This window comes from Eurytemora carolleeae, unplaced genomic scaffold (genome assembly GCF_000591075.1).
Source record: "Eurytemora carolleeae unplaced genomic scaffold, Eaff_2.0 scaffold1, whole genome shotgun sequence".
Taxonomy (NCBI): Eukaryota; Metazoa; Arthropoda; class Copepoda; order Calanoida; family Temoridae; genus Eurytemora; species Eurytemora carolleeae.
The window spans coordinates 837,885-859,447 of record NW_019396081.1 but is presented as its reverse complement, the minus strand read 5'-3'; the positions used below and the strand labels follow the sequence as shown (position 1 = coordinate 859,447).

At 34.3% G+C, this 21,563-nt stretch overlaps 1 protein-coding gene across 1 annotated transcript in view; it reads left to right on the top strand.

Annotated features, from left to right (window-relative positions):
* The window catches only part of LOC111716682 (nesprin-1), a 90,015-nt gene that overhangs the window by 56,092 nt on the left and 12,360 nt on the right, over positions 1-21,563 (top strand). Inside the window, exons 42-53 of the mRNA XM_023492166.1 lie at positions 21-5,540; positions 6,293-6,403; positions 6,683-6,743; positions 7,681-7,755; positions 8,330-8,455; positions 8,807-8,860; positions 9,874-9,984; positions 11,854-11,961; positions 12,338-14,886; positions 15,028-15,793; positions 16,242-16,315; positions 18,009-18,086. Of these exons, the coding sequence (XP_023347934.1) occupies positions 21-5,540; positions 6,293-6,403; positions 6,683-6,743; positions 7,681-7,755; positions 8,330-8,455; positions 8,807-8,860; positions 9,874-9,984; positions 11,854-11,961; positions 12,338-14,886; positions 15,028-15,793; positions 16,242-16,315; positions 18,009-18,086 (9,633 nt within the window). The remainder of the gene's footprint in view (positions 1-20; positions 5,541-6,292; positions 6,404-6,682; positions 6,744-7,680; positions 7,756-8,329; positions 8,456-8,806; positions 8,861-9,873; positions 9,985-11,853; positions 11,962-12,337; positions 14,887-15,027; positions 15,794-16,241; positions 16,316-18,008; positions 18,087-21,563) is intronic.

Sequence of the window (21,563 nt, the reverse complement as noted above, 5' to 3'; positions counted from 1 at the left end):
ACTTTATTCATTTATATTAGGTGGTTGGTTGAGGTTCAGGAACAGCTGAAAGGTGAACTGCAGCTGAAAACTACACTTGATGAGAAGAAAGCCCAACTCCAGCACTATAGAACACTACTCCAGGATATCAGATCCCAAAAACCAGTGCTCGAGGATCTTAAAGAGAAGTCAAGATACCTCCCTGAAAAATCCGACAAAGTTGAGGGATTCATCAGTTCTGTAGAGTTGAAGCATGCTGATATTCTCAGGAAGGCAATGGCAAATGTAGAAGAATATGAAAGAATAGTGAATGATCACTATCAGTACACCAAAGCTGTGATGGATGTTTCTGATTGGTTGACTGCTACAGCTAACACTGTTGAGATGTGGGGAGACAATACTCTGGAAAGACTGAGTCTTCATGCAAACCTGGAAAGATTAAAGAACCTACAAGTTTCTCTACCCCAGGAGGAGGATAAGGTTGAAAACCTAAGAAGTTGCGGAGAGAAAGTTCTTCCTGGAACACTTGAGACAGGACAGATCAATGTAAGAACCCATATAGACTCCACCTGTCAGGAGTGGCAAGGACTTCTCTCAACTGTACAAACTACAATTGAAAGTTTGGAATCAAAGATAAAACAATGGCAGGAATATGAAAACATGAGAGAGAAATGCTTATCTTGGCTACGTGAAACAGACACCAAACTACATGCTTTTGATTTAAGATCAAGCCTGACGGAGAAATGTTCCCAACTGGAAACCTTGAAATGTCTCCAGGGTGAAGTGAGAGCAAAGGAACTTGAGATAGATGCTGTTACAGAACGTGCTCAGCAGCTGCACAAGGAGCATTCAATGAGAAACTCTCAACTCACAGAGTTGTCTGTTAAATATCAGAATGTTTCAACAAAAATAAAGGATCTAAATATTAAATGGCAACAGTATGTCACTTCACACAGGGATTATGAAGAAAAGCTGAAAGAATGTAGAATTTGGATTCAAGACATCAACGAAAAGCTGTCTCAGTCTCTTGATATGAACATGCTTTCCCAACAGGATATAGAATCCAAAATTGGTGTCATTAATGAACTGATCTTGCAGAAGGATGATGGTTATATAAGTGTGCAAAATCTGGTTGAATTGTCGCAGAATGTTTTGGCCAACACTGCTGCCAGTGGTCATGCTCAGATCTGCAAGGACATGGATGATCTTAAACAAAGCTGGAGTGAACTAGTCACCAGATTAGGGGAAAGTAGGGTTGCTGTTGATGATTCAATTAGTAAGTGGTCTGGGTTCCTAGATCAGATAAACCAGCTTAGAAACTTCACACAAAACTTGGAAAAAATGTTCAGGGATGTTGCACCCATTAAAGCTCAGTCAAATGAGAAGAGAGCCCAGATTGATACTCTTAGGAACTTGGATGAAAAAATCCGAATTGAGCAGATAGAAGTTGATAATCTCAGACGTATTGCTGAGAAAATGTTGTCCTCTGGTCAGCAGAAAAAATCTGCCGAGGATGCCAGATCTGTAATTGCCATGTTTGATTCTCTAGGAAATGAAATAAAAGTACTTCTAAATGAAAGAGAATTACAGTTTAAAGATCATAAAGGATTTAGAGCTGCTCAAGAAAATCTAGCTCTCTATATACAGCGTTGTAGGGATAAAGTTCATACAATGAGACAAAGATCACCAAATGACAAGAACTTCGTTGAAGCTGTTACTCAAGCTCTAGACCATCTTATAAACAAGGAGGCTCAGGGGCAGATTCTAGCTGAACAGCTCCAGCAAACAGGAGATGTACTTGCTGCTGTTACAGCAGAGCCTGGCAAGTCAGGAATCAAGAAGGAAGTCATTTCTATGATCGAAAGCTTCAACATGCTCTATGCTGACATTAAAAAACAAAGAGAACAAATGAACAAAGTGATGAATGTGTTCAGAGACTTTAAGGAAGAAACAGAACGACTTTCTGATTGGCTCCAGCAAGCGGATATCAATATTAAAGCAACAAAAACTTCCCTATTCTCAAACATTGAAGAGAAGGAGAAGGCAGTAAAGGATATGAATGAGCTAAACAAAAGAATGATAGCTGGAAAACGAGAAATAGACAAATACAGTGAAATGGCAGACCAGATGAAAGGAACATGTCTTGAAGCAAATGTTTCTAATCAGCTTAAAGAAACAATGAATAAATACCAGATGACCTGTTGTCTTGCATCTGATATTCTTAAAAAGTGTGAAAACATTTATGATCAACATTTTGAGTTTGAACAAAACACTAAGAAAGCAAAGAACTGGATTGAGGGTGCCTGGAAAGTTATTCGTGGAAACCAGAATTCTGAAGGAAAATCTAAAGAGGATCTTCATGGCCAACTTGACAGGCTGCGCCAGTTAATTGTCGATCAAGAGGAGGGGCAAAAGTATCTGCATGCTGCTATAGATTGGGGAGAGAAAGCTTGCAGGAATACAAGGTCAGATGGCAAAGAAAAAATCAATAGTACCCTTCATGTCCTCCAGGCGGACTGGGAGAAACTGCTTAAGAAAATGTCCACTGCTAAGGTAACAATTGAGACTGATCTTCTACAATGGTCAAATACTCAGCAGAATATGTCTAAATTACAAGAATGGATCACAGACAGAGAATCCAGACTTCAACAAGTCTCCCAGCAGCGAACTGTAATGATTACACGTAGAAGCACTCTTGGAATATCAACATTGTCTGTAAGTGAAAGGCAGGCAACATTAAGAAGAACCAATAGTATTCTTCAGGATATTCAAGCATTCGAACCAATGATTCAGACTGTTGCTTCACAAAGTAGTGAGACTCCAGTCTCAGATTTAACTAGTAAGTATCAGAGCTTGTCTAAGCAAGCTCAGGAAATGTATGACAAAGAAAAGGAAATGGTTGAGAAGCATGAACAGTTCATGGATGCAGGAAATGAGTTTATGACCTGGCTCAAGATATCACAAGAAAAGCTTGATAAATGTTCAGAAGCAACCGGAGATAAGGATTCACTGGCCAGTAAGTCCTCACAACTTAAAGTTCTGACAGCTGATAAAAAGCTTGGAGAGGAGAAGTTAGAGAAAGCTTTAAGAGCAGCGGCTGAAGCATGTAGGTATGCCTGGGAGGATGACCAGGCAATTATTGAAGAGGAAGTTGCATACCTTCAAGATGAATATGATCAGTACTCTGAAGATCTTGTTAGGTGTAAATCTATCTTGGAGGGAGGTATTGTCAAATGGACAGATTACCAGGAGCTGTATCAGGAAGCCTTGGAGTGGATTGATAAAACTGAGGTAGCTGTCAAGAGTTTTAATAAGTCCAAGAAAACATCACAGGAGAAAAGAAGTACACTGGAAGAGTTCCAAGTGAAATTACAGTCTATTTTTGAATGGCAAAAGGAATTGGATATTTTGAATAAGAAAGGTCAGATGTTATTAGAGAACTGTGCAGATTCTAGGGTATCCAATGCTGTGACACAGTTGACAACTAAGTATCAAGCTCTTCTCTCATTGGCTAAGGAAGTTGTCAGAAGACTAGAGATACAATATCAGGAACATAATCAACAAGATGCTTTAGCAAATGATTTCAAATCCTGGATAAATTCAACCAGAAGCACCTTAAATACTCATAAACAATCCAAAAATACTCATTCTGAATTGGAGGAAAAGCTTAATGGTGTCAAGGAGATTAGAACTTTTATGGAACAGGGTCAGAATAAACTAAGATACTTGCAGGATCTAAAAGAGAGGGTAATCATGAATACAGACCCTTCCGGAGTTGAAACCATTGAAACTCAAATATCCGGTCTAAAACAAGATTTTGAGAGTCTGATGAATGAGGTTCATGAAGTTAAGAATAATCTGAATAGTAGGTTTGACCTCCTGGGGGATCTAACAAAATCCAACAAACTATTGAACGAATGGCTTGATGATACTGAAAACAAGGTTAAAACAGAGAATGAACTTTTCAATGATCTGGGAGAAAAGCGTGCTAGTCTTGAAAAATATAAAACTATTGAGAAGGACATTGCTTCATACAGTTTAACAGTTAACAAACTAAAGGCTAAGATAGCCGACCATCCTAATATTCCCAACATTGAATATTCAGCTTCAATCAATAGATTTACTGTGCTAAAAGAAAAAGTGGACAAAATGATTAAAACTTTGAGTGAACATGTTCAAATTCATGATTCTTACAAGGAAACATACAATGAGGCTCTTGACTACATTCGAAAGGTTAAACAGAACTTACAAGAATTTGGAAATCCAAATGGAAACAAGCTGGCTGCTATTGAGAAGGAATCAAAGTTGGCCAGGATTATAGATGATTTCCCTGAAGGAGATACATTGCTCAGAAATGTTGGAAGATACAGCACTGCAGCTTCTGATACAAGTGGAGATGAAGGTAAAGATATTATCAAGCAGGAGGATTATCAGCTTAGATATGATTGGGATCAGACAAGAAATCAGGCTCGACAATATCAGAAAACCATGAAGAAATGTGTTGATTCCTGGCAGGAGTTTGAGAAGTGTCAATCAACCATGTCTTCTTGGATCTCACAATTTCAGACAAAATTAGAAAAAGAGCAGAAGTCTGGAGATAAGACTATGCAGGACCTAGAACGAAGGAGAGAGTTATTAAAAGAAGCAAACAAACAGAAATATGACATGGAAGCCATGAATGACAAATGTGAAATCTTAATGGAATACTGTTCTCTGGAAGAGGTTAGAGATGAGACTGTGAATGCACAAGCAGCATACACCAACCTCTATACAACTTCGCAATCTTTAGTCAACAGGGCTGAACAATCTATGTCTGATCATACAGGGTTTGCCAGGGCCAAAGAAGACTTTGAAGAATGGTACAGTATCGCCCTGGGAACCGTGCAGGATTCTATTAATCCTAATGGAAATGCACAGGATGTAAAGCAAAGAACTGAATTAATTAAAAATGTTGCCTCAAGAATGACTGAAGGTCAGCATCTGATAAATTGTACTTCTGAGAACCTATCTAGAGTGATTTCCTCTGTAGGCGAAGCTCATCAGTCAGATATGAAAGCAGATATATCGGAAATGAAAAAAAATTACGATTCCTTGAATATGTTAATAAACAGCCAGCTGTCTGTAATGAAGAGCGCTGTTCAACGCTGGGATATTTACTATGACACAGTCAAGGAGATTTCTACTTGGCTCTCTGATACAGAATCTACCAATAACGAGGTTCTAGACTCCAGGGGACAGTTGGGAGAGATGAAGACGACCCTGCAGAAGAAAAAGTATATTCTCGATGAGATAAAGAAGAAGCAGCAGGTGATGATGAGCATCAAGGAGGAGGCTAGGGAACTCTCCAACCAGGCTGAAGATGAAAGTGTGTATAAAGAGTTCTTGAAGTTAGAAGAGAGGCTGACAATGTTTTTTGATCAATGCCAGATTGTTATGACCAATGTTGAAAAGGAGATGGAAGAGTACAATTCCTACCACCATCAGATGCAAGAGACGGAAAAGTGGCTTCTACAGATTTCATTTCAACTCATGGCACACAACAGCTTGTACATTACAACAAGGTAAATTATTGAAGGGGTTTAAAAATATTATTATTCAATTTCTGAATCGCAGGAAATTTATTTTTTTCATTCAAATTATTTTAATACTCGAGATTTTCGTGTAAAGTCATTTGCGAGAAGTTTGCGCTGTACATATTGTACACTCCAGTATTCAATTATAGTTCACGCTGTACATATTGTACACTCAAGTATTCAATTATATTTCACGCTGTACATATTGTTCACTCCATTATTCAAATATAGTTCACGCTGTACATATTGTACACTCCAGTATACAATTACAGTTTGCGCAACATTTTCCGTCGTCGATTATCCGATATTTATTTGGTGCCATTGCGAATAGGACATGCTACTCTATAAAGGGAGGGGTGTTATCAGGGAGCAAGGAATAGAAGGGAGAGACAACTGACGCGGTTCGCCCTACCATATGATTATACATGCTTTGCAGACGGTACTCCATTTTATATCGAGCTGTTTGATTTTTTAGTAGGGCCCCACAGGAAAAATATGTATTGGCTCAATTTTCTTTCACCAGTTTCTCCAATACATATTTTTCCTGTAGGGCCCTACTAAAGAAACCAAACAGCTCGTACCGTCTGCAAAGCATGTATAATCATATGGTAGGGCGAACCGCGTCAGTTGTCTCTCCCTTCTATTCCTTGCTCCCTGGGTGCTAAAAATCACCATCACAGTCTCCTTAAGAAAATTATTTTTTTTATTTTCTACAATTATTATTAACTTTGTAATTGTAGGGAGCAAACTCAGGAGCAGCTAGGACAGCACCAGGTTCTTCTGGATCAGATAAACAAGTTCCAGAGCAGTTTAGATACTGTTAGAAATCTTGGCAACTCACAGATAGCCAGGAACACAAATCTAACTGTAAACAAAAATTTAATTTCTTTTACCAAATGTTTAATTTTAAAATTATTTTTAAGTTTATTTTCTTACAAACATGCTTGTTTGGGATTCTGCATCCACCATTCTGATTAGTTAAATTTCAAAACTGTCCTGGATAAAGATTAAAATAATCTTAAGGTTAATAAAAAAAGGTGACAAAGCATTGATCTCGATTTTCACAATTCTAAAGTTTTCATATAGTTTTTAAGCTTAAATCTCACAAGATCAATTGGTTTTGTGTTTAGATATAAACACACTAACCCAGATATTCAACAAACTATTGAGAAACAGCACCAGAATATGCAGGTAAACCTAACTTAGTGGTTTATACCCAATATTATCAATTCATCGTACTATTAGGAGTAATTGTGAGAACTTTATTTATTCAATATATTTATGTAAAAAATAAATTTACAAATTATCAACGAAATGAACAGTTCATTTTGAAACTTACAATTAAAAGTCTCATTGTTGATTTATCAAAGATAGGAGAATAGTATATAGTGTAGATATAGTTATGACATCTAAAATCCTTAATTTAATTTCAACAGAAAGAAAAGTTATTTTATTCCGAATTTCATTTACGGCTTTGCGACTTTGTTATTTTTTTATTAGGGAGAAAAAAATACTTTTTACCAAGAGTTGTATTCATAGAGAATAGAATATATAGAGAGGAATTTACTAGAAAAAAGTGTAAAACGGCCATTTTGTTGTACTGTTTCCATACTGCAGGTGTACTTCACATATTTATGCTATATAACCTGTTGGGCCCGGGAATATCATTTTATAGAAAATCTAAAATTATTGTTAAAAGAAAACCAAATTATGAAATAGGCTGGTTTCATAATTGACCAATGATCATTTCACATAATCTTTATGCCTTCCACTTTACAAACGATGATTTTCCGTTATAACTATATAAATCAAATGATGTTTTTATTCACCTAATTCATTATAAAGTTTATTTAACAGTTTAAAAAATTCGAAATTGAAATGGATAGTATAGGGAACATACTGTATTAATGTACTCTACTGCACATAATTTGTGAACATTTACATGATTTGTACACTTTAAACTCCCTTTCAGGCTGAAAGGGACTGAAAAAATTCATACCGAGAGATTCTTTTAATTCCTCTCTATATATTCTATTCTCTATGGTTGTATTTGAGATCATGAAGATTTCAAATTAAATATTAAAAAACGAACATTAGATTGATATTGATTTTATTTATAATATTCCAGGAGAGTTATAATTCCCTTCAACAGACTGGAGTTCAGATTAAGAATAGACTTAACGACTCACTGGATAAATTCAAGGTATAAAATATTTTAAACCGCCTTGTTTTTTTGCCTTTAAAGCAGTAAAAGCATGTTAGGCTAATTAAATAGTTCCTTATTCTTCTTAAAATTTAAGATATGCAGGGTTACCTACAAAGGATGATACTATAAAGACAACCTAAAACTTTAAATTTTGAAAATCCCAAGGGTATTTCAAGTTTCTACCTTGAATATAGTCTTTTAATGTTTTATTAAATGATTTGGCGAATAAAGAAAGAATTTTACTGTTGCAGGTAATAATAAATTTAAGGAAACTGACAGTATAAATCCGTACAATCGTCTCTGAAGTCTCATTCTTTGCGGGTAACCCTGTACTCTGTTTTTAGCACAGTCACGTAGAAGACGACATACTATTTCAGCATAGTTTTCTTCCCCCGGATTTTGCATTAAATGATAAAATTTGGCAAATGTTTCTGCAACTACTTTAGGTCCAACCAATCTGCAACTAAAAAACATATTTTAATGAGAAGAAGGGACAATACTTCCAAGTTAATTGTATATTTGTATTCAAGGTTTGTACTTGAATACAAATATAATTATTAAAATGTTGTAGGAATACGAGGATACACTAGAGAGTATTCTGGAGAATGTTAGAAGATGGGAACCTGAGATAGCGGAGCAGTTAACCAGACCTGCTCTCACACTCGAGACGGTCAACTTAGAGCTAGAAAATGTCAGGGTGAGATTCTAGAGATTCCAACAAATTTTTTTAACAAACTTACTATTAAGGAACAAGTTTACATTTTGTGGAAATGTATTAAAAGAGAAAACATATGTGTTTTGTGTTTTGCAATGTAAGTTTTTCAAGATATCGCAGCCGCAGGGCACTTTTTATTAACGCCTCCTTTGACATTTCTGATTTTAATAGAATTTTACAAAGTATACTTTTGTACAGAAAGAAACATAAATAAGAGATTAGGATATTTTTTTTTTCTAAGAAAGTCCTCTTGAACTAAAAAAAAGCTATTTTCTCCAAGCAGAAGTATTTGTTTAAGTAATAAAATTGGCTTAATTTTATTTTATTTTTCAGGGAATACACAACCGGCTGCAGAATGAGAAATCTCGGCTTGTTACCGCCATTCAGGTATTAAGAAAGTACTTAACATGTATTTCACCTTTGTGTAAGAATGCTCTTGCAAAAATTTTCTCGGGTCCAGGCAGGACTGTTTGGTTTCAGTCCCCTAACAAGAAAAAAAGAACAATAATAAAAATGTTCTTTATTTTCAAAATATAATTTTTTAACGACATTTAATTAGCCAATGTTTAACCAGGGGGGCTGGATCTTAGCTACCTCTCCGTGTGTATTGGCCTGAGTGTACATTTGGGACAGTTTACTGATAAAGTACAGGGTGTCTCACGAAACATGACAGTTGGTGAATAGTTTAGAATGTCTTTTTCCATAATTTGTTAAGTTGTTTGATACCAAAGATCAATAAAAATATTATATTAAAATTGATTTCAAAGTAAAATGTTATTAAGCAAAAGATTTGTTTAACAAAAAATAGCTATTTATTAAATGTCTTGTTTCGTGGGACACCCTGTATGTTGAGATTATGGCCTATTCATACAGTACAAATATCAAATATGTAGTACGCTTTCGAAATACAAGTGTATGAGGAGGTTTTGTATCTTGAATTTTACTCAGTTTTCTCAGAACAGTTTATTAATGATAAAATATTGCTCTGTAAAGGACTGTAATAGTTGTCTTCCTGTGAAAATGGAATCCTGCACACGATAAAGGAGTAGTGGATTTTAATAGTTACATGGAAAACAAATTCTCTATTTAAATATTTTCAGAAATCACCCCTGAACTGTAATAAGCAGATTGACCTAGCCTGTACAATTAGTAAAGGATTAGCGTACATCATCACTCTATATACCAGAACTTCGTGGTGTTTAACGTATAAGATTATAAAGAAATTCAGGGTTAAATATTGTTATATATAGTTTGGGGTATCTTACCCTGAACGCAGGCGAACACAGAATTGGATACCAGCTTCTTTTAAAGCAATTTAAAATCTTTGTTTACTGCTTTTTTAATTATTCATTTATTTCACAGTACAAGTTTATTTTCTAATTCTATTTATAAATGTTAAGGCTTGTGAGGCGGCTACAGCTTGTATCTCCAGACCAACTACTCCTCTAGAGGAGGTGAATACACAGAGAGAGACAGAAACTAGGCAGGTTCTAGAGGATCTTATTGATCAGGTTCGTCAACTTTCTGTTTTTCATAGACGGGTTTGTATAATGTTAATAATGTATATACATTATCATACAAGGACGGTATAATGTAAAGTGTACAGTGTACATAAGAGGTATATAGTTCCCCCCATTTCCTTTGACGATGGGAGAGGGGGGGGGGGGTGAGATGATTTTTTGCGGTATTGGATTAAAAACCAACGGGGAAAGGAATTGAGTTTTTGTCACAAACTCAAATTTTTTAATACTTAAATCTTGCCAACCTAATGGTGTAAACCTTTTATATTTCAGACTTAGATCATTTGAACTAACACAATTCATAGTTTGAAATATCTGAGGTCTACGACATTGGGTTCTAAAGATATAGGGATTAAAAATTCAGAGTTTGTGGCAAAGACTCAACTCCTTTCCGCCCCTTCAAAAAATAGCTTTTTTCTCTAAATAACAAGATTATTTTTGCTACGTGCAAATTCTGAACAGTGGGTAATTGAATTTTTAAGAAAATATATATATATATGTACATTGTTCATAATTCAAGGCAAGCTAATTTTTTACCTACCACGCCTGATTTTAACCTTTGCCCGAAAATCCCAATTTTTTGTTGTTTTCTGTTATGAATGTTAACCGTAATCTTTTTTTATTTTTCCTATTTTGACGTTTTAGTGTTCGAAGCTTAGCTACTAGCTAGTGCATTTTATTTCTTTAAAATCTGTGTGATTCTAACTTTATCACCTTTAAACCGAGGAAATTGAGACATTCTCATTTATTTACTTTTCGTCTTCCTCCTCGACATGCATCCTTCTTGCAGACCAAGAAGGGAGGGAGGGCGGCTAATTTTTTGTAAATTCTAATTCTGAAAAAAATCTTACGGGTTTTATGATAGTAAGCAATGGGTCGGCTACATATTTATATATATTCATATTTAAATATATGATAACAATGTCAATAAGTAAATTTAATAAATATATATTTTTTTTTTTGGGGGGGGGGGGAGATTGGGGAACACTAGTGACGGAAAAATTCAGTTTTTCTCAACACTTTCAAAATTGTGGTTTATAAAAATTTTCCCTCAGTTTTTGCCAAGATATGTATTTAAAATATGTTCTGTTAAAGATGTAATTCAATCTCATAGCTATTTTCTTTATTGCTATATTTGAAAATCCCCTTTTATTAGATATTTGTTGAAAAGTTTTCTTTCTTTTTCTCTAAACCGTAAACACATCACATTCCTAGTTTTTAATCAAGAAATGTATCCTAAACTATCCCTTTGAAATGTTGCACTTTGCAATCTCTTCCCCACTTTCTTTGTATTCTTTTCTGGTTCAAATAATCTTCTAGTAAAGACCCCTTTTCTAATAACTTTCTACTCTGAAACCGTCAGAATAGAATAGAATACATTAGTATAGAATAGAATACTAACATTAGTATAGAATAGAATACTATTATATGATAGTCTACCGTTCTTAAAGTCTAGTGTTATAATATTCTACTCTTATAATAGTCATCTGTTATAATAGTCTACTGCTCTAATAGTCTAGTGTTCTAATAGTCTACTGCACTAATAGTCTACTGTTCTAATAGTCTACTGTTCTAATAGTCTACTGTTCTAATAGTCTACTGTTATAATAGTCTACTGTTCCAATAGTCTACTGTTCTAATAGTCTACTGTTTTAATAGTCTACTGTTCGAATGGTCTCTGTTCCAATAGTCTACTGTTCCAATAGTCTACTGTGTGAATAGTCTACTGTTCGAATGGTCTACTGTTCCAATAGTTTTCTGTGCTATTTTTCGGATGTGTCAATGTCAAGTATTAATAGTGTTAACTGTTAACTAATGTTTGTTTGTTTGTTTTTGTGTGGTATCCAACTAATATTACAGGACCTTTCCCTTGGAGCAGACTCAACATACTCACAGAGATTACAGGCTTTACTTAAACAAGTAGAGACACGGAATATCATTGAGAGATTTGATACGCTTCTCAATGAGGTAGACTTTTGTACAGTATTCATTTTTTTTACTTAGCTCGAATCGAGAATGGTTTTATTCTTCAAATCTGAAATAATGAAACCATTTTCGATTTGATTTTTAGTGTTGTTTGTTTATTTAGATTTTTTTCACCAATTTATTTTACGAAGGAAATAAGTCTTTGCACCAAACTCTGATTTTCTCATTCCTATTCCTTTGCAATTCTATGTCGTAGACCTTAGATATTTCATACTATAAATTATGTTAGATCAAATGATCTGAGTTTAAAATATCAAAGGTTCACACCATCAGGTTGAATATATATAAATAAGAAAATTTGAGTTTGTGGCAAAGACTCAATTATTTTATTAAATCTTACAAAGAATCATATTCTTAGGTTCAACTGCGAATGTCTGAGCTTGGTTCTAAGGCGAACGAATTTGGTGACATTCAAAAGCAGAAGGATTCACTTAGCAGATGGATAGAAACCACTGAAAACAGCGTAGCTGACTTTCTTACTAGACCCTCTAAATTTAGACCTGATGCTGCACAGATGGAGATAAATATGATCACTGACATGCAGCAGACCTTGCTGGAGAAGCAGGCCGTTTTGGAGGATATTGCAAGCAGGGAGGAGGTTCAGGATTATGATCTGAAGATAGCTCTGGATACTCTAGACGAACACATCTCCATGTTGCTGGAAAAGCGGTACAACCAGCAGGCTGTAGTAGAGGATTTCAGGTTTTATTACCAGGACTCACAGACATGGTTTGAAAGCATCAGCAAGAATCTGACAGAACTAGATGAAAACAATGAAATGAACAGTTCTACAAGGATGGAGAAGCTACTAGAACTGGTGAGAAACTATGAAGACAATATAGAGAGGTCTACTGTCCTAGCAGAGAAATCTAAATATGTTCTGGCAGAGGTAGGAGAGATGGACCAACAGCAGGTTCTGGAACAAACCAGAGCAGTTGAGAGAAGGATGGTTGACTTTAAGAAGAGGATTGAGAGGAAGAAACAGCTGGTTGAGATGGCTCAGATTGGATTTAAGACGACCGAGCAGGATATTGCAGATGCAGAGGCTTGGATGGAAAATAAACTAGAAGAGTTGAACACAAGGTCTAATCTTAGTTTTGAAGATCGCTTGTCGGAACTCAAGGCTCTAACAAAAGAGATTGATAACAAGTCTATGGTGATTGAATCTTTCGAAACCAAGATTGATACTATCTCCTCTGATCTCGAGTCAAGTGAGTGTAGCGAGCTGAAGAGGAAACTGGAAAAACTTAGTATTAAGCATTCACACTTGGCAAACCTAGCTAAAGATAATCTTAAACAACTCACAGATAGCTCAGACTACCAGAAAAAGTTCAAAACAGATTTTGGTGATGTAGAAAACTGGCTTAGGATTAAAACTTCAGAGTTTACCAGGGGAGTTGAATTTGATCCGCTAAAGGCGTACGATGTGGAGAAGCGTGTTGCAAGGATTAAAAAAGATTTAAATGAAGTTTCAGAGTTTGAGGAATCCAAGGTATCTCAAGTTAAGCTTGGTATCATCAACCTTCAGAAGAATGGAGATGATTCAATGAAGAAACAAATTGATGAATACTCCAAGGAAATAAACTCTCTTCTCTCCAGTCTCAAGGAAGGAATGAAGAAAAGAATTATTTACTTAGAGGATAGGGTTGAATCTCGGAGAGAGTTTGAAATGGAATTTGATAAATGTGTTGCCTGGTTGGATCAAGCAGATGCTATTCTTTCCACGGAGGTTAGAGGAAATATCAACATTGCTATTCTTGATGAGCACCACAACAAGTTTAGAAAACTAAAGAGGGATGAAGAAGAAAACAGAGAACGAGTCACTGAAGTGTTTGAAAAAGCAAAGGAAATTATGAATACTCTTTGTGATGCGGACAGAATTATTCTGCAGTCCCAGATGGATGATGTTTGTGATAAACAGAATCACGTGGCAGACACTGTTCAAGCCAAGATCGAGAATCTTGTCAGAAACATCAGTATTTATAAGCTTACTGCACAAAAGATTGAAGACAGTGTTAATCATCTCACAGAAATTCAGAGACAGATCAGACTTCTAAATAAACCCATTGGATACAGGGTAGAAGATGCAGAAGATGTACTTGACGCTTATGAGAAGATTCTTAGCAATCTTAAAGACTTCAAAGTGCAGATGGAGGATCTGCAGAAGAATGCTGGAACAAACGTAAATGAGTTGAAGGCGTTATTGAATCAGCAAGAAGAGTTGATTGGGGCGATAGAAAACCAAATGCTGAAGATTAGAAACCTTATTACTGTACGTCATCAGTTTATGACTATGATCACTGGAATTACTAGCTTTATAATCAAGCATACTGAGGTGGTAAAAGAGATTGAGAGATCAAGCATTCAGCCATTAGAGAAGGTGAGTAAATATGAAGACTCTATCTCAAAGCTGAAGGACTGTGAGACCCAGCTTGCTCTAGCATCAGACAAAGGTCAACAGATAGCCAACGAGGGTTCAACTGCAGACAGAAACCAGATCACTCAACAGCTACAGTCTTTAAAAACTCAGATACTCACACTAAAGCGTGCCATTGAGAAGAAACGAGATGAGCATATAAAATCAGTTGCGGAGCATAACAAGGTGTTTACCGAGCTAGAGGACTATATTGACTGGATAAATGAAAAAGAATGTGAGTTTAAATCTCAACCATTGCTGAAGACTACGGTGGAGGATGTTGAATCACACATCTTGAAGCATAAGGAGCTGACCAATACCGTCATGGAGACTATTGAGAAGATTATTGTGGTAAACGAGGCTGCTAGGAAGGAAACAGACCTTTCTCCGAGAATATTTGAATTATTGAGTTCAGCTGGAGCACTCATACAAACTGTACCTCGTGATCTAGAATCCAGAAGAATATATTTGGACAAAAATAAAAACTTAAGGTTTGTTATTTTTATAGACTTAGGAGGTTTTATAGACTAATGTGGGGTTTGGGATTTGGGGAGAGGAAAGGGGTGTGAATGCAAAAATAAGAAAATATATTCATTAAATAGCATTGAGTTGTTGAAATAGTTTTGATTTAGGTTGCAATATGATAGCTTAGTAGAGCGTCTTAACAACTGGGTTGAAGAAGCTCAGATCAAGTTACGACCTTTCGACTCTGGGGTTGATTTTAACAACCTTGAAGTAGACCTGGAGGAACATAAAAAATATTTTAGCGAGGAAACACGATTACGAGAACTCTTGCACAGCATTCACGACACAGCAAACAGGATCTGGGCTTCCTTGGGAGAAACCGACCAGGAGAAGATTAACCATGAACAGGAGTTCCTCACTCAGTTAGTGAAGAACACGCTAAACTCTGCCAACGTGAAGCAGAAGGAGTTCGAGGAGAATATCAAGAAGTGGAAGGTGTACCAGGAGAGCATAGATAAGATTACGTCCGTCCTTGAGATGCTCACATTTGACCCTGAGCGTCCCTCCTCCTTGTCCAGTGTGAAGACGAGCATACAGAAGGTTGATGCTCAGATCAAAACAGTTCTTGGAAAGAAACCTGAGTTCGATCAAGTGACAGGAGAGGGTAAAACCCTGGAAAATTCCGCTGACACAATCAGTCGGCATAAGATATCCGATCAGCTTCTTGGGATTAATCAGCGCTGGAAGAATATAATTGCTGATTTAAAGGAGAGGAAAGAAAACCTTGCAACCCTGGCTTTACAGTGGGAGGATTTTGATGCGAAATACAAGGGATTTGATTCCTTGCTAGCCCAATACCACAACAAGTTTGCAAATATAGAAACAAGTTTTACAAGCATCAAACAAATGACGGACATAATGAAAGCTTTAAAGGTAAACATTTGATAGGATCAACTTTAGATTATCATCATCTTATTATATTGTTTCATGTTTCTTCAAAGTCAGTTTTAATTTTCACACCAATGTCTAGAGCAAAGACTGTCAGATTTACCACGTTTTTTTTTAATAGAAATACGATTTAAGCTTTCTTTATTTTTGTTAAAGTAAATTTTGTAAACATTAACAGAAAACATGAATTTGAATTTTCCAATTATTTCAGTTATCAAATGAACTTTTTAGTTTTTGCTGTTAAAACGTTAAATAAGAAATATGTCTTGTCATCGTATTAATTGACAAGACCGTGCAAAATCAAACTTCATTAAAGTTGATTTGACAATCTGAATATTTTTTATCTATTTGCTTTTTAAAATGTTATCAAATACAAACCAGAAGATTTTTTTTTTTATTTTTGAGTAATTGCGTTAATTTTTCTGTATTTTAGGGAGTAATGGAGGAGGTGAGGGGTTTGGAGGGAAAATATAAAGATGTTGTAATTCTGTCAGAAAATGTGATCAGGTGGGTCAATCATTAGAAACTTAATCATTACAGTTACCCCCCCCCCTCTTCTTTTAAAAACAATAAAATAGGAGTTAAATGACATCGGTTTCGACCTTTTTTGATCTTGATTGAGATATAAAATTTCCTTCTTTTGGAATTAAAACTGAATTTATAAACATCTTTCGTTATTTTCAATTGCAAAAATGTTGAACAGAATTTTGAAATCCCGGGATAATGGATAATTGTTTTAAGTAAAATATTCGAGGATAAATATACGCCAGCTGTTTATCAAAGACGATTCATGTCATTGGGACTTTCTAAGTCTACTTAGCATTTTTTATCTTATCTTATATTAACAATATTTTAACATGTTTTTTATTCAATGATTTTATATTTTCTGTTTCATTAAATATTCTGTTTGTTTACTCTTGTTTTTAAAATTCCAAATGCATGCCATTAAGCCGAAGTACTCTAATCTTGTTTGAATTTTATGCTCTACATTGTTTGAAACTAGCTACAAGTTTTACAATTAGAGCAAAAACTTTATGTCCATTGTTTTTTCTGCGAGTTGTGTAGCTTGATGTAGGGCTGGGCACGTGATGATGTTTTTTTAATTCGTTCGTAAACTGTTTGTTTATTTAACGTTATTGAAGAAACCATTCGTTTTTTGATAATAACTTATCTACGTTTACGTAATTTGCCGTTAATTTAAAATTACTTTTCTCGGTCTTATCGTAATTTTTATACAAACCTATTACAAGTATACCACTTGAATCAGATTTTTATACAAACCTATTACAAGTATACCACTTGAATCAGATTTTTTTTTAACGTTAAGACTACGTTTGATTTACATAAATGGTAAACAGAAACGTTAAAACTATTTCTGACATGCGACCTTTCTAACAAGATAAAAACTAAATGACCCCATTTCTCAGCCAACACTACATACAAAGTACAAACGCAGGTTCAATAGCGATGAAAATATACCAAATTAAAAAAATCTCTAAATCCAATGCGTCAAATATATATGCGTACTTTAGTGGGAGGAGATTAAAACAATAGAATTTAGGACAAAACACCTTTTAATGTTTTAGTAAGACAGGATAGACAGATAGTTTATATTGAATATTCATGCTTCTAAATGACTTTTTCAGAAAACTAGCTTTAACAAAAGCTATTTTTTAATGCGTTTTTTCGAGATCCTCCCATTCATACGCGGTAGAAGCATCTACGAAAAGTACAGTACATACTTTGCGTAGTAGGTTTCTGTTTTTTTTCTGTGTGTCAAATGAGAGCAAAATTCGGAGAAAGATTTACTAATTCTTTAAGCTGCCCATCATTCTATATTGGATTATCACAAGTTGCTTTAACTCCGAACTAACTATACGCACTGAATACTCATAAAATCTTGTATTTTCTTCATGTCGATTTTCATATTAGCCTTTACAAATTTATTAGATGATTCATTCTTTAAATATTCTTGAAATCGTAGTTTAGAGAGCAATTCACGATCCAATATTATGTGGATGACCGGCCCTTTACATAGATTGAATCTCACAAATTCTATTCAAAGCAAATATTATAAGCAATCCGAAACCTTTGTAAATTTTTCTTGCTTTTTCAATATTCATTTTAAATTTTAATTGAATGATAATTTGATAATTTAATAATTTAATAATTTAATAATTTAATAATACTCTAAATTAAGGTACCTTGGAACCGTGAATGGAAAGGCTCGGCAGGAATTAGAAATAAATATGACGAGTGTAACAAACAAGTATAAAATGTAAGTACCTTTTTATTTTTTTATTTCATCACTTCGATCTTAGTGTTTTAATATTTCAATCCAGTTAGCTCATCGAAAATAAAATGTTTAAAGTTTTAAAGTTGAGTAAAAAAATGTTCAGAATTTGATTTGAAATACATTATTTTCTATCTTAAGTTGATCGACCGAACCTTTATATAAGTCTGTATTATTCTTCTAAACCTTATTATGTAACGTTATAGATGTACAGTCAATGTATATACTATAGATGTAAAGCATTTACACTGTACATTGTACATAATATTACAATGTATATACAGTACAGAATTATAATTATGATATGCCCGTTCATGTTTGTGTGTGTGTGTATGTATATATATGTATTTTATACATAATAACATACATACCAATTTGTGTATGCACTACTGGGAATTCAAAATACAGTCTATACTAGCCAATACATTAATTATATACTCAACACAATAATATACAATACTCAGTATATATCACGGTATATAAGTATATGCAAATATATAATGTAAAAATATTTGTATATTCATATAAATATACCGACCAAGAGTTGATAAATAGAAGTATATTCGGTATATTTAGCGTTGTTACCAGGGGGGTGATAGTTCTCCACCTGTGTGCTCAGTTAGCTGTACTGTACACTTTCAACTGTTTACTTATATTGATATACTATAGGTTATGCCAGAAACAATAAAATAAACAAATATGTAGCATGCTCTCGGTATAGTTGATAGCCTATACAATTATTAAAGGATTAGCGTACATCATCACTCTATACACTATAACCTCGTTGCTTTTTACAAATACTCTTAATCTTTATGCTTGAAACTAACTATTTTTGTAGTTAGATTTAGAGCTATTTCCAATTATATGTCTTTTTACACCCTGTACATACTATGTACATAAGTACATAAGATTCAGTGTTTGTTTACACTTCTAGATGTTATTGTTATGACTTGAGAAAAGAAAACTGTTGTTAGGGGAATAATAAATAGTATGGAGTTGCTTAAGGATGAATTAATGGATGAATAAACAGAAAGAATGAGAAAAAAGTTTTCCAAAGTTTATTCTAACTTTAACTGATTCTGTGGCTTAGTATTCTCGACAGGGAATACTTGAGAACTTCAGAGGGTTCCAATAAACATAATAATTTGGTGACAACGTATACAATAGTCTTTTATTTTAATTCATTCTTGAATTGAATAATTCAAATAATACACAAAAACAATAAATTCCATATTCTATCTACTGTTCTTGGGATTTCCAAAATGTGGTCTACCTGTTTTGTACCTTTGAATCCAATGGAGTTATGAAGAATTTTTTTACCCAGTTTCAATTTGTTATAAAAAGGAAATCGTCAAACTTCAAAAAAATGTATACCAAATTTTGTAATGCTCTATCCCTCGTCGCTTGATTCCCATATTTATTGGGACACCCTGTAGGAAAAGGAACACTAATAAGGAAGAAGACCAGGTTATCTGGATGTCGTTAAATTACAAAATAAAGAAATTTAGAAAATAATTGGTGCTTAGCAACTCTCACAGAATTCTTCCAGAAAAAAATAGAAAATTACTTTGAAGATATTTCGAATGAAAACTTTATTATCCCCCCCCCCCCTTAAAATAAGAACATTTGCACTTCAACTTTAAAGCTTTTCCTCTCTAGATGGATACTTTTTTTTTACAGAATTTCTTCTATTTCTCTTTAGAAAGTAAACCCTATAGTAATATTCCCTCAAACTTAGATTACAAGCGTTAGTAAATCTAACAATATACAAGCAGATAATGAAATTAAATAACGAAAAGGGATTTTAAAGTAAATTAAGTTTTTGCACATTTCGCCTAAGAAATAACAAACTAAAGTGCAGTTATTTCCACTTAAGGACATTTTAAACAGACTTAAATCTTGTGCAATAGTCAATTACAATTACAAATTACAAATTACAAAAATTTGTCTTGTGTAATGTGTAACGTGTATGGATGTATGTGAAAGCAATGTCTTAAAAATAGTTTTATTTACTTTATATTTCAAAGTTGTATTTACTCCACTTGATTTTATATTCTGTGTAGACTCTACCCAGGATATATTTGGACGAAAGTTGTTTTACTTCAATGAAAATCTAGATTGAGAACTTTAGTTCTAGGCTTTCTACTGAGGGAGATACTGTAGTTCAGTTTACACAATATACACTAAACATGTGTTTTTATTCATAACCTGATTCCTTCAACTCACGTCATCCAATCTTAGTTCTTGTTCATAGTTCTTATTCATGATATTCCACCCGCTCCATCCATTCAGTTCTTATTCATATCTTGATTCATGATATTCCACCCGTTCCATCCATTCTTAGTTCTTATTCATATCTTGATTCATACTGTTCCACCCGCTCCATCCATTCAGTTCTTATTCATACCTTGATCTATACTATTCCACCCGCTCCATCCATTCTTAGTTCTTATTCATACCTTGATTTATACTATTCCACCCGTTCCATCCATTCTTAGTTCTTATTCATATCTTGATTCATACTATTCCACCCGCTCCATTCATTCAGTTCTTATTCATACATTGATTCATACTATTCCACCCGCTCCATCCCTTCTTAGTTCTTATTCATACCTTGATTTATACTATTCCACCCGTTCCATCCCTTCTTAGTTCTTATTCATATCTTGATTCATACTGTTCCACCCGCTCCATCCATTCTTAGTTCTTTTTCATACCTTGATTCATACTATTCCACCCGCTCCATCCATTCAGTTCTTATTCATATCTTGATTCATACTATTCCACCCGTTCCATCCATTCAGTTCTTATTCATATCTTGATTCATACTATTCCACCCGCTCCATCCATTCTTAGTTCTTATTCATACCTTGATTCATACTGTTCCACCCGCTCCATCCATTCTTAGTTCTTATTTATATCTTGATTTATACTATTCCACCCTCTCCATCCATTATTAGTTATTAAGGGACATTCAGGGACACCAAAGTATTTCAACATTATACACTTTAAATATCATTTTAAAATAACCATTTACTTATTTGATATTCAAGTTTTTTATTTAGAATATTAAAATTCGATTTTTGATATTTTATGTTTAAACTTTAAACAGAGAATATAAATCATGGAAAAAGCTGAAAGCGTTAAAACATTTTCACAAAATTATCTCATAAAATGGTTGCAGTAAAATAGTATATCTCATATATTTCTAAAGAAATTGAGTATTTCTCATAGACTAAAATTTTATAATCTCTATATCTTTGAAAACTGATGGTGTAAACCTTTCATATTTTAATCCAACAGAGCTCATACTTTAAAATTTCTAAGGTCTACAACATTAGGTTGCTGAGATATAGGAATTAGAAGATCAGAGTTTTTGACAAAGACTCATTTCCTTTTCTATAGGCTTAGTTCATGCAGTGTTTATACAGTGATATACAATACTCATAACACATCAGCCCC